This window comes from Monodon monoceros, unplaced genomic scaffold (genome assembly GCF_005190385.1).
Source record: "Monodon monoceros isolate NGI ecotype Baffin Bay Population unplaced genomic scaffold, NGI_Narwhal_1 Super_Scaffold_20, whole genome shotgun sequence".
Lineage (NCBI taxonomy): Eukaryota > Metazoa > Chordata > Mammalia > Artiodactyla > Monodontidae > Monodon > Monodon monoceros.
Window position 1 is genome coordinate 29,488,138 of NW_021703777.1, and position 14,214 is coordinate 29,502,351.

Here is a 14,214-nt window from a genome sequence, read left to right on the forward strand (position 1 = left end):
AGAGGTTATATAACTTGCTCAAGGCAACACAGCTGGTGATAAGCAGAGTCAGGATTCAAATCCAGTCAGTGTGGCACCAGTATCTGGGCTTCTAACCACTATGCCATAGAAAGTGAAAATAACCAATATACAAATATGAATGTATATGTAATTTACTGGTTAGTTTACTAATTCTTACGTTTCTCATAATGCATTTTAAAAAGCTTAAGTCAGGATTATAATAAATAAGTACAGAATAAAAACATATTCATTTCCAAACCTAAATTTGATGAGCATAGGCAAACACATCAGAAAAAACTAAATTCAACAGCTCGATCATTACTTTCTCTGATTATTGCCGTACATGTCCTGAAGTACACCAAGCTTATTTGAAAGAGAAAAAGAAGGAAAAAACTCTTTAATCTGAAAACATTTACAAAAAATTACAGTAAGAATAGCCATTGGCAATACACAATGGTTTAAAATAGCTCAGTAAATAAATTACATTCATTTCAATGACCACTAAAAATAATTTATCCCTTCCAACTGAAATTTTAAAATTTTAAATATGTTCTCATCATGCTGACAACAAATTAAAACACAATAGCTTTTGAATTAAAATTTTATGAAAAAAATTTTAAGTACTATAGGTCTACTGTATGCATACAAACACCACTTTTATTTATTTATTTACTTATTTTTACAAGCTCAGATTCTGGAATTGTTCAACCTCAACTGAAAAAGCTCTTGTCATGGAAAATATGCAGCTTACTGATATTTAGAATGGTTTTCCTGTAATTAACTCCCCCTTGAGGATTTTAAGTTAGCAGCAGTAAAATTACCAACAGTACTCTAATACACACCACATGCGCTGGTGTTCAATTCTCAGTGGTCTAATAGCTTTCTGCTAAAGAACTTTTTTTTTCAAAATTAGAACAAAACTGTCCCAAGCATAAAATAAAAGATAATTATCATATTTATATGTGCTGGGAAAAGCGTATTTTTAAATTTTGTTTGTCTTATACTCAATCAACCATTAAAACAAGAATCAATTATTTTAATATTTTCTGTGAATATATCCTACACTTGTATAAAAGTTAATTGGATGAAGTCAAAATATACTTTTGGTTCAATTTTAAAGCCTGATTCAGATCTTTTCTGGTTAATGAAATTATTACCAAACATTACCAAACATGATAACTGTTTAAATTTTTATTTCCTGGTTAATGAAATTATTACCAAACATGATAACCTTTTAAATTTTTCATATCACTATCATATCACTATCAACGAACTAAATTTTTCATATCACTAATCTCATATATTATTCGGATTTAATATTTATCCTAACTTAATAACCAAACTGCAATTGCTATATAAAATTGGAGAAATCTGTAAAAAATGTTTCCTTTGAAACGTAACTTGTGATTCACTGAGGCTAAGAGCAATGAGAGGGCTCAGAGAAAAGCTAGTCCTCAAAATGTAAAGTTCAAGTTCTTTAGAGCTAGCTCTGGGCAGGAGTTGATTTATCTATGCAACACAGACTAGGTAAGTAAAATTAAAACAGAAAACTGTTCTACCTATGATATATAAATCCCTTTTTAGAAGTCCACTGTGCAAGTGAACTGGAATTATCAATAGCCCGTATTATAGTAAAAAAAATTGATACATTAAGAATTAGCCACTTTGTTAATTAAAAAAAAAAAGATAACTACTGGGATAACAAAGTGACCTCAACTGTACATAAAATGAGTGTCCACTTAGTGTGATGTGCAGTACATATACCATAACTGTTTATTCTGAACACGACACATAAAGAATACCTTATATACAACTATTGTCCTCAACTAATTCCCCTTTACAGTTTATGCAATTTCCAAGGTCAAGAAAATTTACTCTAGAAAAATTAGTGAAACTACAAAGGATAATTAAGAGAACAAGCCAAGTTCATCTCCTAATGATCATGGATTTCTCAAAAGTTTTAGATAAAGAACCTAGTGTATTTGATCCTAAGAAGGAAGCAGTAGTATCTGGCATTACTGAAGATATGAGAGAATGACATGATTTAGGATCTTTACATGGTCTGTCATTCCTAGAAAATCAAATGAGTTACTTGTATCATTCCATGTGATTGCAAGATACTTTTAAAACTATGTTAAATACTCCTCATATACTTCTATTTGCACGCACATTCTCTACAAAATAAAAATGTCTTAAATTCAATAGGATTCTAGCGCTAAACTGCTTTAGCATTTGAATTAAAATCAATCTTTTCACCATTTAAAACATTTTTTACATGGCTTTAATTTGAATATAAAATTCCCATTATATTTAACAATGAATTTTAGAAGACAGCATAGCACAATGATAAGAAAATCTGACTAGTTATCAGTTAACTTGGGATTTACCTCTATATCTACCAAGAATTATGTTGGACTTTTGTTTCCTCAGTTTCCTTATCTGTAAAGAATAAAGTTAGACTAGACTTTAGCCTTAGGTTCTTTTCAGATCTAAGATGCTCTGATAATAAATAACTGACAAACTGGTCTCTGTGCATTAGGAGAATGTTACAAATCATTACAACTGATTTCTAATAAATTTTAAAACTATAAAATTGGAGAAAATGCCCTCAAGAATCACATACGCACCTCTGCTTCCTGCTGCTAATTTCCATAAAGGATATTTAATCATAAGAGGAAGTATTAATTTTAATTGAAAAATATGACTCAGTTTCTACAAAGTTAAAGAATTCTCCCATTACAAAATGACTTTTATAAATAACCACTTTGGAGGGTCTCTCTTTGAAAAATTACCTGAAGCTCTTTTCCCCAAGCAAGTTAATGTGAACTTGGGAAGGGCAATTAAATTGTCAGAATTAAAAAATTTGTTTTTAACTAGAAGGTAGCCAGAAGTAGAGTCATGGGGCTGGTATTGATCGCCTGAACAGAGAACATCACTCTTCAGGTATTTACTCTGCCACCCTTACACCAGAGGCTTTCCTTCAAATCAAATCAATCTATAAAATAGATGGCTTGTACTACTAAAATACATAACTAATCTCCAACAGTATTTCTATTTAGATGTCCTCCTTTGATAATAATAATATAGTTTGTGATGTTTTAAGGTTCTGCGTTTTCAAAATGTCCTGTCTCCTGTCCTGTTTGTAAATCAATTACAAATAAAAGTGAGAAGTCATAAAATAGTATGAAACTGACATACTATCCTCAGTAATATCTATTTTAATTATTCAAATTCAACATTGAAGCACAGTATTCATCCACGATAAATTCTATGATTTCACATGCTTTTTGATCACATTAACTGTTTTGTTTTGCATTCTTGATTCTTAATATATTTATTTTTATTAGCTTCCTTATTGTAGTTAAGTTAGGATAAAAAAAAAGTTTCACAATTAACACAAAATTAAAATTGAATGTCAACTACAAGATACTCTAATTAATAAAACATTAAAAAATTAAGCTCTTCACCTACCTAATGTATTAGCATAAATTACGCCGACATCAATCAATACCACACTACAATCTGTGTGCTGAGTTCCAAAACTAATAGTTCTTTATTATTTAAAATTAAAAGTAAATAAAATATGATTAGTTAGAGCTTTTACCTTTTTTCAAAAAATGTTATATTAAATATAACATATCCCCTTAATTGGAAGCATCTACTACACATTTAGTTCGTTTTTAAAAATATATTTCAGATTTAAATTTATATTCTTAATCTTTCAGAGTACTTTGAATATTAATCATTATGAAACTAGCATAAAATATTACCAAATAGAATGGAATTACATAAAATGCTAAACTTTACTTCTCTCTCTTAATTTAAAAGTGCATAATAAAACATAGATATCATTAATATTACGTTAAACTTTCAATTACTATTTAGAGTAATTACAGTGAAATCTGCTCCTATACAGGATTTTAAGTATTCAATGACAGTAAGCATTGCTAATAAATATCTTTTTTAAAAATCAGACTCTTAGCATTAAAACAGTTGACATGATAATGTTATTTTAAAAGGTAAAGTTCAACAACAAAATTAAAATTTATTATGAAAAATCCTATAATTTCCCAAAGTTAAATGTACTATTTTTGATTTAAATGATTTTAATAAGCTCTGTATTAAATCTATACAACAAATTTTAAATTCAGTTACTGCTATTTCTTTCAGGATAAAGGACTAACAATTTGCCTATATGCAGTTTTAGAAACCAGGGCCCCCTCTCCAGCTATAAAAGGAAAATTTTTCATAAAAATATTTGTATTGTCATTCATAGACTTCAGAACTCACAACTCAATGTTAAATGACAGTTAATAAGACAGAAAGATACTTATTAAATTTTAAGTGCATATGGTAACATCTTTTTGACTGAAAAGAATAAAACTATGAAAAGGCTAAGTTTTTTCAATGTAAGGGTCATTAACCAAAGCCAAAAAAACAAAAACAAAATGAAAGCAAAATAAAAATAGATATATAACTCTGAAATGTATAGCACCACGTAAAAAGTACTTGAACCTTAAAAGCAAAAGTGGCCCAATTAATTCTACATCTTATTTCTCCTTCTCCACCTCCTGTAGTTGAAGATGCAGGGCCCTGCAACTATTATTGCTTTTAGATCACTTTGTTATTGACTATTCTCTGTATGATCATTTATCTTAAAGGACTGATGTCACATTTGGTGTTATATCTGATGACATATTGTGGACATTTTCTTCCAGAAATGGCTCTTTAAGGCTGAGTGCAAGAGGTTAAGCTGCCTGACTGAGGCCAAACCTAAGATCACAGACTTGTAATCTAAATTCTTAATATCCTTCCTGAAACATCTACTTTGTATACTACATACTATCATTTAACCATAAGCTGCTGCATGTTAAACTAATACCCTGAAAAAGGGAAATTAAAACTCTTTCTCATCTTACTAAAACTAACCAATATTTATTTTATAAAATCAAAAACAATTTAATATGGAGAGGTACATTTTCCCCCATAATCAATAAATCTTAATTGGCTTTCAAAAATTATAAAACATTATGTGAAACCCTATGATCAAAGAGAGTATATTACCAAATCCAAAGGACTTTTTCAGTTTTTCCAATTTGCTCATCAGGCTTCTACCTAAACTGAATCATAGTGCTATGCATTATATCAAAAAAGGGAAAATGTTTTGTTAAGCTCTGATAACAAAATGATGCAGAACAGGAACATATGAAAATAATGTCTATTCTCTTTTTCCAGGAGGCGTCTATCACAACCATCTACAAATCAAGGCTCAGAAAGTATCTAAGCACTTGGACATTTATTACCAGCTCTCCCGCTTCATCATCTCATGCTAAAATACCATGGTTGAGGGAAAACCATATACACACAACAGAACCTAGAAACGTATTTGGTTTGTAAATGCTGTCTTTCTGATATTCATGGATTTAAGACAGGCATCCTGGATTAATTTACTCAAAGCTGAATGTGTCACTTAAAAGGAGAAATATTTTATCTTCCTACTCTGAAACAAAGGGTCTATGTTAAGTAAGTTTTGCATGTGTAACATAATAAATAAATACACTTGACACCATAATTTAATAGGACCCTACACTAACTATAAAAAATTGAACTTCTGTTTCTGGGGTGAATAACTGTGAAATGTGGCACTGGACCATTTTACAGTACCTTGTAGTAATGAAGTTATGCTCTTCATTACCAAGTACTGTACCTGCTGCTATTGGCAAGGAGTGGTTTATACACTGACCATGTTCCACGGCTGTTTTTAGTGTCGCTTCAGGATGTGTCGATCCTAGAGGGTTACGCACAAATCGTCGCCGGCGCCGCAAGTCATCTTCCCAGTAGTCGAGGCGCCAGAACTCACGAGGACGACTACAATGAAACAGAGAAGCCACATATGTTAGCAATTATCAAACAGCGTGGTAGCACTGAATTTCTGCATAAAGCTCTCCTTGTTTGCTCTGCCTTTTTTTTCCTCCCATTCCTCTTAATTCTCCCTCCACCTCACACTCCCCTTTCTGCAATCTTTAACTTAGGTATGTCCTTGAAAATAACAATATCACCTTCCAGTCTAAGGAGCTCCTTTTCCTTTTTCTTGGAAGGTGAAATGAGCACTAAATACATCATTTTGAAATGAATTGCTGACAGTGTGATCAGTTTCCCCACACTCTAGTGGCATGTGCTCTGATTTCAGCCTCATTTCAGCCTCAGCAGGGCACCTTTCTCTGTGGCTGCATTTATAAACCAGAATAGGGAAAAGGCTATTATAAATATGGTATAGCATTACCTATATTAATCAAAGTCTGTCCCCCTTCATTTTTCTTCCTAATTTGTGCCTTTTTGCACAAGGTCAGTAAATCATACCGTGAATTCTTGGTCCAGAAAGTGTTAACTTTAATGAATATCTCAGTTACATGGTTATGCATGTGATAATAAAATATTACTCTGTTTAGATGTGCAGGAATTTAATTAAAATAATCTCTTAAAATATTCATTACATTTAGCCCCTGAGGCTTAGAACAACACAAGAAAATGCATTTCTTTTCCATTTACTGTTTTTAAATAAACCATTCCTATAGAGTGAAACAGCAATCTATATTCACACAAATCAGATTGGATTTCTGTTTTATGTAGTCTGTTTTTATATTTAATTAAAAACTACATGCTATATGATGTGCAATAATTGCTATATCAAAAGCATACTTTTAGAAATGTATTTTTTAAAGGGTTCACACAATTCAAGTTCTACTATATTTTCCCCAATTATGTAGATCTTTTACATGGCAATATATAAATGTCAACTTTCTCTCCTATTAACTAATCGTGATCTAGCATGTTGTAAAATATTTTCCTTAAAAAAATCTCCGCAGAATGTATTTATTCACTAAAGGTACACAATATGAAAACCTCTAAGTTTCAATAATGAAATTTAAAAATTCATAATCAAAACTTCTGCAAAAAATGACTAATGCAAAATAAAATCTCACTTGTATTTCATGAGCTAATAAAATTTTACCTGTCAGCTTTGACAAATTAGTAGCCTTGGCCAATTGATAGTCCCAAAATACCTACATAAAAGTTACCCATATTTTGATGTTTTAAAGATGCTACCTTTAAAAATTCAAAATAGATTTGTAAATAAGTACTTCAGTGATTAAAAATTATCTCAGATTAATAAAAGCATAGATAACAAATAGTGCATTATTTAAAGAAGATATTTTTTAAAAAACAATAGGAATCTTATGCTCTTTTCTGAGAATGCTGGGAGACAAGGGAACAGCAAAGATCTCCTTTGTTGATTTTGATCATGCATAAAGAGGAAGAAATATAAAGTAATCTAAATGGCATACAAAAAAGTATAAGAATTGCAGTTCTTGAAAAGAAAAATTAAAAAGCTCTTTTATTCTTCTTTGTTATTTTGCTGTCCACATTTTAAATGAAAACTAGTATTATGATTTCATTTAAATTAAATAAGAAATACATACAGAAGATACATATAAGCAAAAGAAAACAGTTGTTTGAACTCAATTAATAATATAAAATTCTCCTTAGGTGAATGGGGAAAAGGCGGTACACAGATGGCTATGTGTATGGCTTTGATAGTCATGAAGCTTGGATAGGCACTTCATCATTCTGCCTACCTACATTTATCTGTTAAAATTATTATCAAATATCAGCCAGGATGCAGTCGTGAATCACAGGCTGCTCCTCGTCTTCAGGGGAATGATACAATGAAGGTCTATTCATCAGTGCGGCAATCGGCACAAGTAATTAGTTCCCTAGACTGAGATCTCCTACAAAGCCTATTTCAGTCAGCACCACAAACATATGACGGTGTAAAGCTAATGAAAGCTGCTAAAATTTGTTAACCTTTTCTGCCATCAATCCTTCTAATATTCTATGCTTCAGTATTATGCAAAGGTGGTAAATTATTAATTTTTCATTCATCCATCCTTCTGAATTCTGAGCCAAATTAAGTGATGTCATTCTTCTTGATAACAACTAAAATTATAAGAGATGTTAAGCTGCCATTATAAAATTATTACTAAATTAGGTAACAATAGATTCTAGTATAATGCTCGAGAGTGAAGTCAAATCTGATGGTTATTAAAGAATGTACATAATAATTTTTGTCATACAGTAGAAAAACCAGAGGAATTATAAAATCAGTCACAAATTTGCCAGAAACTCAAAGACAATATCTATGAGGATAATAATCAAAATTAGGAGGAAACAGAACTATAATATTTATTTTTGTGCTCTTTGACACTAACAAATAATGGTCACGGTGGTGACATTTGGCTGAAACAAAAGTACTGATACATTAGAAACTGAGAAATTATTCACAAAGTAGAAAAAATTTTGAGGTACGTTTTACTTACCTTAATTATGTACTTCTGTCTTCAAATTTAAATGTTCTAACCAAAATATTAAAAAGATACCATCCAAATAAAATAATCTATACATCACCATGATAATCTTTACACCCCCCCGAAACTACATCTCAGACTATCTTCTCATGACAAGTAGTCTACCACCTGTTACAACAACTTAAAATAGTCTCAAGACAAAGCAAAATCACTCATTTCAGATCATAGATCTAGAACAGATTACAAAAATCAACTAGAGAAAACAACAATTTCAATACACTTTTAAAAGTCTCTCCAGGTGATGTAGAATACAAACCTTCAAGGAATTTACTCAAAATGCAAGAGTTATTAACCTCATTTGAAAAAAATAGCATTTATCATCCAATTTCTTATGGTTAGAGTAATATATGTTCTTTGAAAAAAAAAGGCATACTCATTTTTTTCAGATGAAGATAATTACTAGCATGTTTAAAGTCATTTACATAGAAAGAGACCAGGACCTAAAAATTCACTGTTTTCTCCCAACTCTGCTCCTTCCAACAACATACAGTCTCAGTATAAAGCTCTATCACCAAGAAAATGAGTCACAATTTGTGAACAGTATTGGAAAGGAGAATGTGCAGGTTTCAATCATCAACTTACTGTAAGTTTTGATTATTCACATAAAGATTTCACTCTTATTTAGGAAATACTGCCACCCCCTCTCCAAAAGCCCCTTCTAGGGGAAAAAGGATACGAAATTGGAAAATTTTTTAAATCAATCCAACACTCTTCTCTTAAGTTTATGAATTAACTAAATAAGTTATTATATATTTTTGGAGTTATCACCATGGTATGGCTAGAAAAATTTAAAAGACTCCATGTATTCAGAAACAGACTCTTGACTGAACACATGCATGGATAAGATGAGAAATCACTTATTCTGAGACCTTAGAAATATATATCTAGACCACTATATACGTATACCTCTATATATCTGTATCTATCAAAAAATTACATTAGTACTACATGATGCCACATTCACAAACTTCATCTATATCCATTTCTACTAATAATTAAAACTAAGATCCCCCACACTTTTCAAATTCAGGATGTAAGCCTAGACTCTGTTAGATCTGGAAATAAAGCCTTCTCTATAAAAGGTCTAGTAGTTAGGTCCCCTTTTAGTATACAAGCTCCAAGTACTAAAACCTTTAACTAACAAGAATATATTTGTCTTTGAAAAGTTGAGGATGTCACTGAAATTAAATGCTCTAACTTTTCTTTCTAATTATTCCTCTCCCTTTCTTTGGCCTAATTTCAAAGTCTAAGATTAAAATGACAATATAGGTTTAATTGTCTGTTTCAAAGTCTAAGCATAAATCACCTAATTATCCACTTTTAAAAAAACCTTCACATTTATGTGTTTGTACACATAAAACTTTAACATATTGCTATAATCTACATAAAATAATATGAAACAATGCCATTTTTATTTACAGAATATGTCTTTCTGTTCTACAAGAACAAAATCAGATAGATTGTTGAAATAAATCTTAGAAGGAAACACAACTCAAGCATCAACAGATAGGCTATTTGTTCTCCTCCTGGGCCCACTCTGGTCAGTGATTTGATCTAGTAAAACAAATGAATAAGAAAGAGCCAAAAGACAATCAGTTGGAAAAGGAAGAAATATTAAAACAGAGAATCAGTAAGTAAGGGATGATCCACATTTTCCCCTAACAGTTGAATGGTTCAAATATTATATTATTTTCCACATGTAAATTATAAGACTTCTTAAAGTTCAGTTTTCCTCAGAGAAAGTATGGCAATCTAATCAGCCTATTAACGGTGTTGAATGGATGGATATTGAACTAGACTCCTAAAATACTTTCTAATCATGATTGACTCTACCTTGAGTCAGCAGCTAGGGATACAAGGATTATTAAGATATTGTCTCTGACCTCGGGAGAAGACAGATGTGAAAATAAATAATAAGAATTCAAAAAAATGTGTAACACAGCGGAGCTCTATTATATAGCATTAAACTGCACAACTAGAAGGAGCACTATCCACATCAAAATTTGTGTAAATGGCACTCCTGGAGTTGTGCAATGCTCATTTTGCACTGCTGCATAAGCACCCTATGAGAATGATACGGTGCTCTGAGAACACCTTATCTTCTCCCCTCTCCTTTCTTTGCTCAGGCTTTTTTCTCTCCTCCAGCTAAATCTAATCTTCAGAATAGGGAACAGAACAAGGCTCTTCAGATGTTATCAGTAGCAGTCACACAGTTCGTATTTCCCTGATGTAGGAAAAGGTGTTCAGACCACAAATAGGTATGGATGTCAAAAAACAGGCAAAATTTAATATGCAGAATAAAATAATTGAGAACAAAAGAGAAATACTGACATTTATTTCACTGAAGTCGTTAAATTCATATTACTTTATCAAGGTATATTATGTTTTACTATCACTCTATTAAAGTAGAACAATGTTAATTACTGAAATGAGTAGCTATACAAATATTCTAATTATTACATAATCTAAATGTATTGACACATTATTCAAATTAGTCAGATATATGCATGCTTGTCATCCCCCTGGATTTAGTGTTATTTTAATGTAACTTGGATCTACATCAATAAAAGAACTGCTAGTCACAATTCAAGTATATTAGAAAAATTTCCTATTTTCCAGCTTTCCTATTTTCTTGTGACAATACCTGATAAATCTTGATGACCTTAAGAGAAGTCAGTAATAAATTCTTCTGGCCAGAAAAAAGTGCTAAATCCTAGAAAATTTTAGTATTCATATTTTGTTCTTAAATTTGTATACTACCTGTTTTTCTAACTCCTATATCTGGCTACCTTCTGTTTCTATAGTTTTGGATTAAAAATTAATGCTAGACATTAGCTACAACTTAAATAAATGGTAACCTCTAAAAGAAGTACAGTAAATATTTTCAGTGCACTGTCAGCTAGAAGATAAAAGTGCTTAAGTTCTAGAAGGGTTTCACTTTCTGCATAAATCTTGGTGAAATAATGTGCAGGTACTATCGGATATCGTACAATATAAAAGAATGCTTTATCTCACAAACTGAAATCTATTGTGCCTTCATGCAGATAGACAGAAAGAATATTAACTAAAACCTCTGTTTACCAAGTACCAAATATAAATCAAATGCAGGTGATCTATGCACTGTGCTGTCTTAATGAAAAAAAAAGAAAAAAAAAGGAAAAAGATCCTTCAGTTGTATGGAATCCAGCAGATGGGACATCTTCCAAAGCAGAATCCATTCTTTATTGAGGCCTGACATAGAGAGTTTATATTACACTGAGTCAGTAAGAGCATCATATATATTATTTAATTATATAAAATTACATTTTATGTAGTTATGAACTTCTGCAGTGGTACTATTTAGTGTATTTCTCTATTTCCTTTTAGAGATAACTAGCGACCCATCTTCATTCAATTAGTTATTACTTTGGATATTTTAAAAAAATATAATTTTGCAACAAAGTCAATTATTCAAGAAATAATCCCAAGGTTTTCCTAGCTGTTGTTAGCCTGTTAACCATTTATTTATTTACTTAGCATTTTTACCAGGAGTAAGTTATGAGAAAATAAAAATCTAGTGTTAATTGTACTACCAGTTAAAACTCTAACAATAGAAAACTGAAAAGAAAATTAAAATAAATGATATTGTTGGATTAAGAAGCCCTAAAACTCACCTCAGTAGCCACTCCATTTGCACAAAACTGTTCTACCTTCCCCAAAAATCTAATTTGAAAAATAATTCACCGAACATCAGTTGAATGCCAACTATGTACCAGATCTTGGTACATACAAATAAACTATGCTAGGTTCAGCCTAAAATTTGTTTTATATTATAATCAGGATAAGAAAATTATCAAACATCCATAATAATACAACTTTAAAGTAGACAGCATTTACTGCATTAGGCTACTGTGTGCTAGACATCATGCTCTTTTATACACATTATCACCACGCCTCACAACAACCCTGCCATGATTTAATACTGATATTTTCATTTTAAAGATGAAGAAACTAAGTCTTATCCATCAGTAGTAAATAATAAGAGTCTATGGACTTCAAAGCCAGTGAGCTTTTCACATGCCACTTCCTCTAGAAACTCCTTTGGATACTCTTATAGCTAGGATGAAAGTCCTAATTAACCCTGCCTGGGAGGATTGAAGATTTCATTAAGCTTTCAATGAGGATCTATTTTGTAAGTTCCATGAGGACAAGAGTTTGTGTCTATGTAACTCACTGACCAAGAAGCACAGTAACTGAAACAAAGCAGGAACTTCATAAATAATCAATTAAAGAATGAACGAGATGACTTTTTAAAAGAAACTTAAAGGATAAACAGGAGTCTGCTGGGCAAAATGGAAAAGGCATTACAAGCAGAAGAAATAGCAAAGGTATGGAAACCTAAAAAGGCACTTCTATGTAAGGGAGTTTGGGTAAGAAAGATCGTTTCAAGGCAGCCTCAGAGTGGCAAAAGCTAAGGTAGGAAACACAGGTTTAGAACCAAGATTTCAAAAGTCACTGCATAGTTAACTAAAGTAGTTCCCTTTAGATCTTACAGTCAACAGAGAGACGACCAAACTTTCTTAATACAGGATTATTTATGATCAGCCTTGTATGTTACATGGCAGCAATATAAAATAAGGCAGTGGGGATGGACTGTAGAGGCTAAGATTTCAGAGACATATTTGAAGTGGAATAGATAAGATTTGATGAGACATTCAACATGGGAGGTGAGGAAAAGAGGAGATAATGAGAATACAATTGAGGTTTGTGACAAAACAGGGCAATGAGGGGAAAAGATGCTATATAACGAAAATGATGCAGGTTAAGTAGACATGGTTGGGGAGAATAACAATGTCATGGATACCTAATAATGTCTAGGTAGGTATGTCTAATAAATAAGCAATATAACTTGGGAACTCAGAAAAGCAGCCTGGGCTAGAGATATAAAATGGGGAGATTGATTAGCCTTGGAAGTCAATGGATTCAGGTATTTGTTGAACAAAAATTTATTGAGTTTTTACTATCAGCTAGGTATTGTGCTAGATCCATAGAAAACTATATTGAAAGGACAGGAAAAAGTAAAAATGAAATATGGGAAATTCCAATATTTAAAAAATTGCAAAAGAGGAAAGAAATAAATAGGGAAGGAAGTAATTGCTTCTCACAATCAATAAGACAGTAGAAGAACCAAAATAGAATGTTGCCAAAAAAGACAAAGAAGCAAAGACTCTTCAAAGCAGTGAGTGGCCAGCAATATTTAATTCTGCATAAAAATGTCCAGAAGGATGAAGAATGGAGAGAAGCTTTTGATTGTTTTTGTGTTTTAAACAGTTTTATGATATATAATTTATATACCATAAAGTTCACCTGTTTAAGTGTACAGCTCAATGGTTTTTAACATATGTACGGAGTTCTGCAACCATCACCATAATCTAATTTTAAAATATGTTTATTTCCCCCCAAAGAAATCCAATACCCACTCCCAGTCAGCCCATATTCCCCCTTCCTTGGGAATGGATATGTACAGGATTTCACAGTATACAGGTTAGAAGGTAGGTGAATGTGTTTGCTTTGGCCTGGAGCTTCTGAAGTTTGGACCAGTCTTAAAACCAGTCAAATTGTAAGTGACTGATTAAAGGCATTTTTATTAGTCTTGGAACTTTCTGGAGAGCATAAGGACTATGAGAATGCATTTTTTCTTTAACATTTCCAATATCTCTATCTCCAATACCAAAGAACTGAGTCTAATTTATCTTTTAAGGGAAATTCTTTAAAATCAAATTTATAACTAATTCATAGTATAAAATAT

General features: G+C 31.5%; 1 protein-coding gene across 6 annotated transcripts in view; it reads right to left on the bottom strand.

Annotated features, from left to right (window-relative positions):
- The window catches only part of LRBA (LPS responsive beige-like anchor protein), a 747,970-nt gene that overhangs the window by 308,752 nt on the left and 425,004 nt on the right, over positions 1-14,214 (bottom strand). For all 6 annotated transcript variants that reach the window (XM_029235039.1, XM_029235041.1, XM_029235037.1 and 3 more), the window contains one exon: positions 5,744-5,868. In XM_029235039.1, coding sequence (XP_029090872.1) covers positions 5,744-5,868 — 125 coding nt within the window. The remainder of the gene's footprint in view (positions 1-5,743; positions 5,869-14,214) is intronic.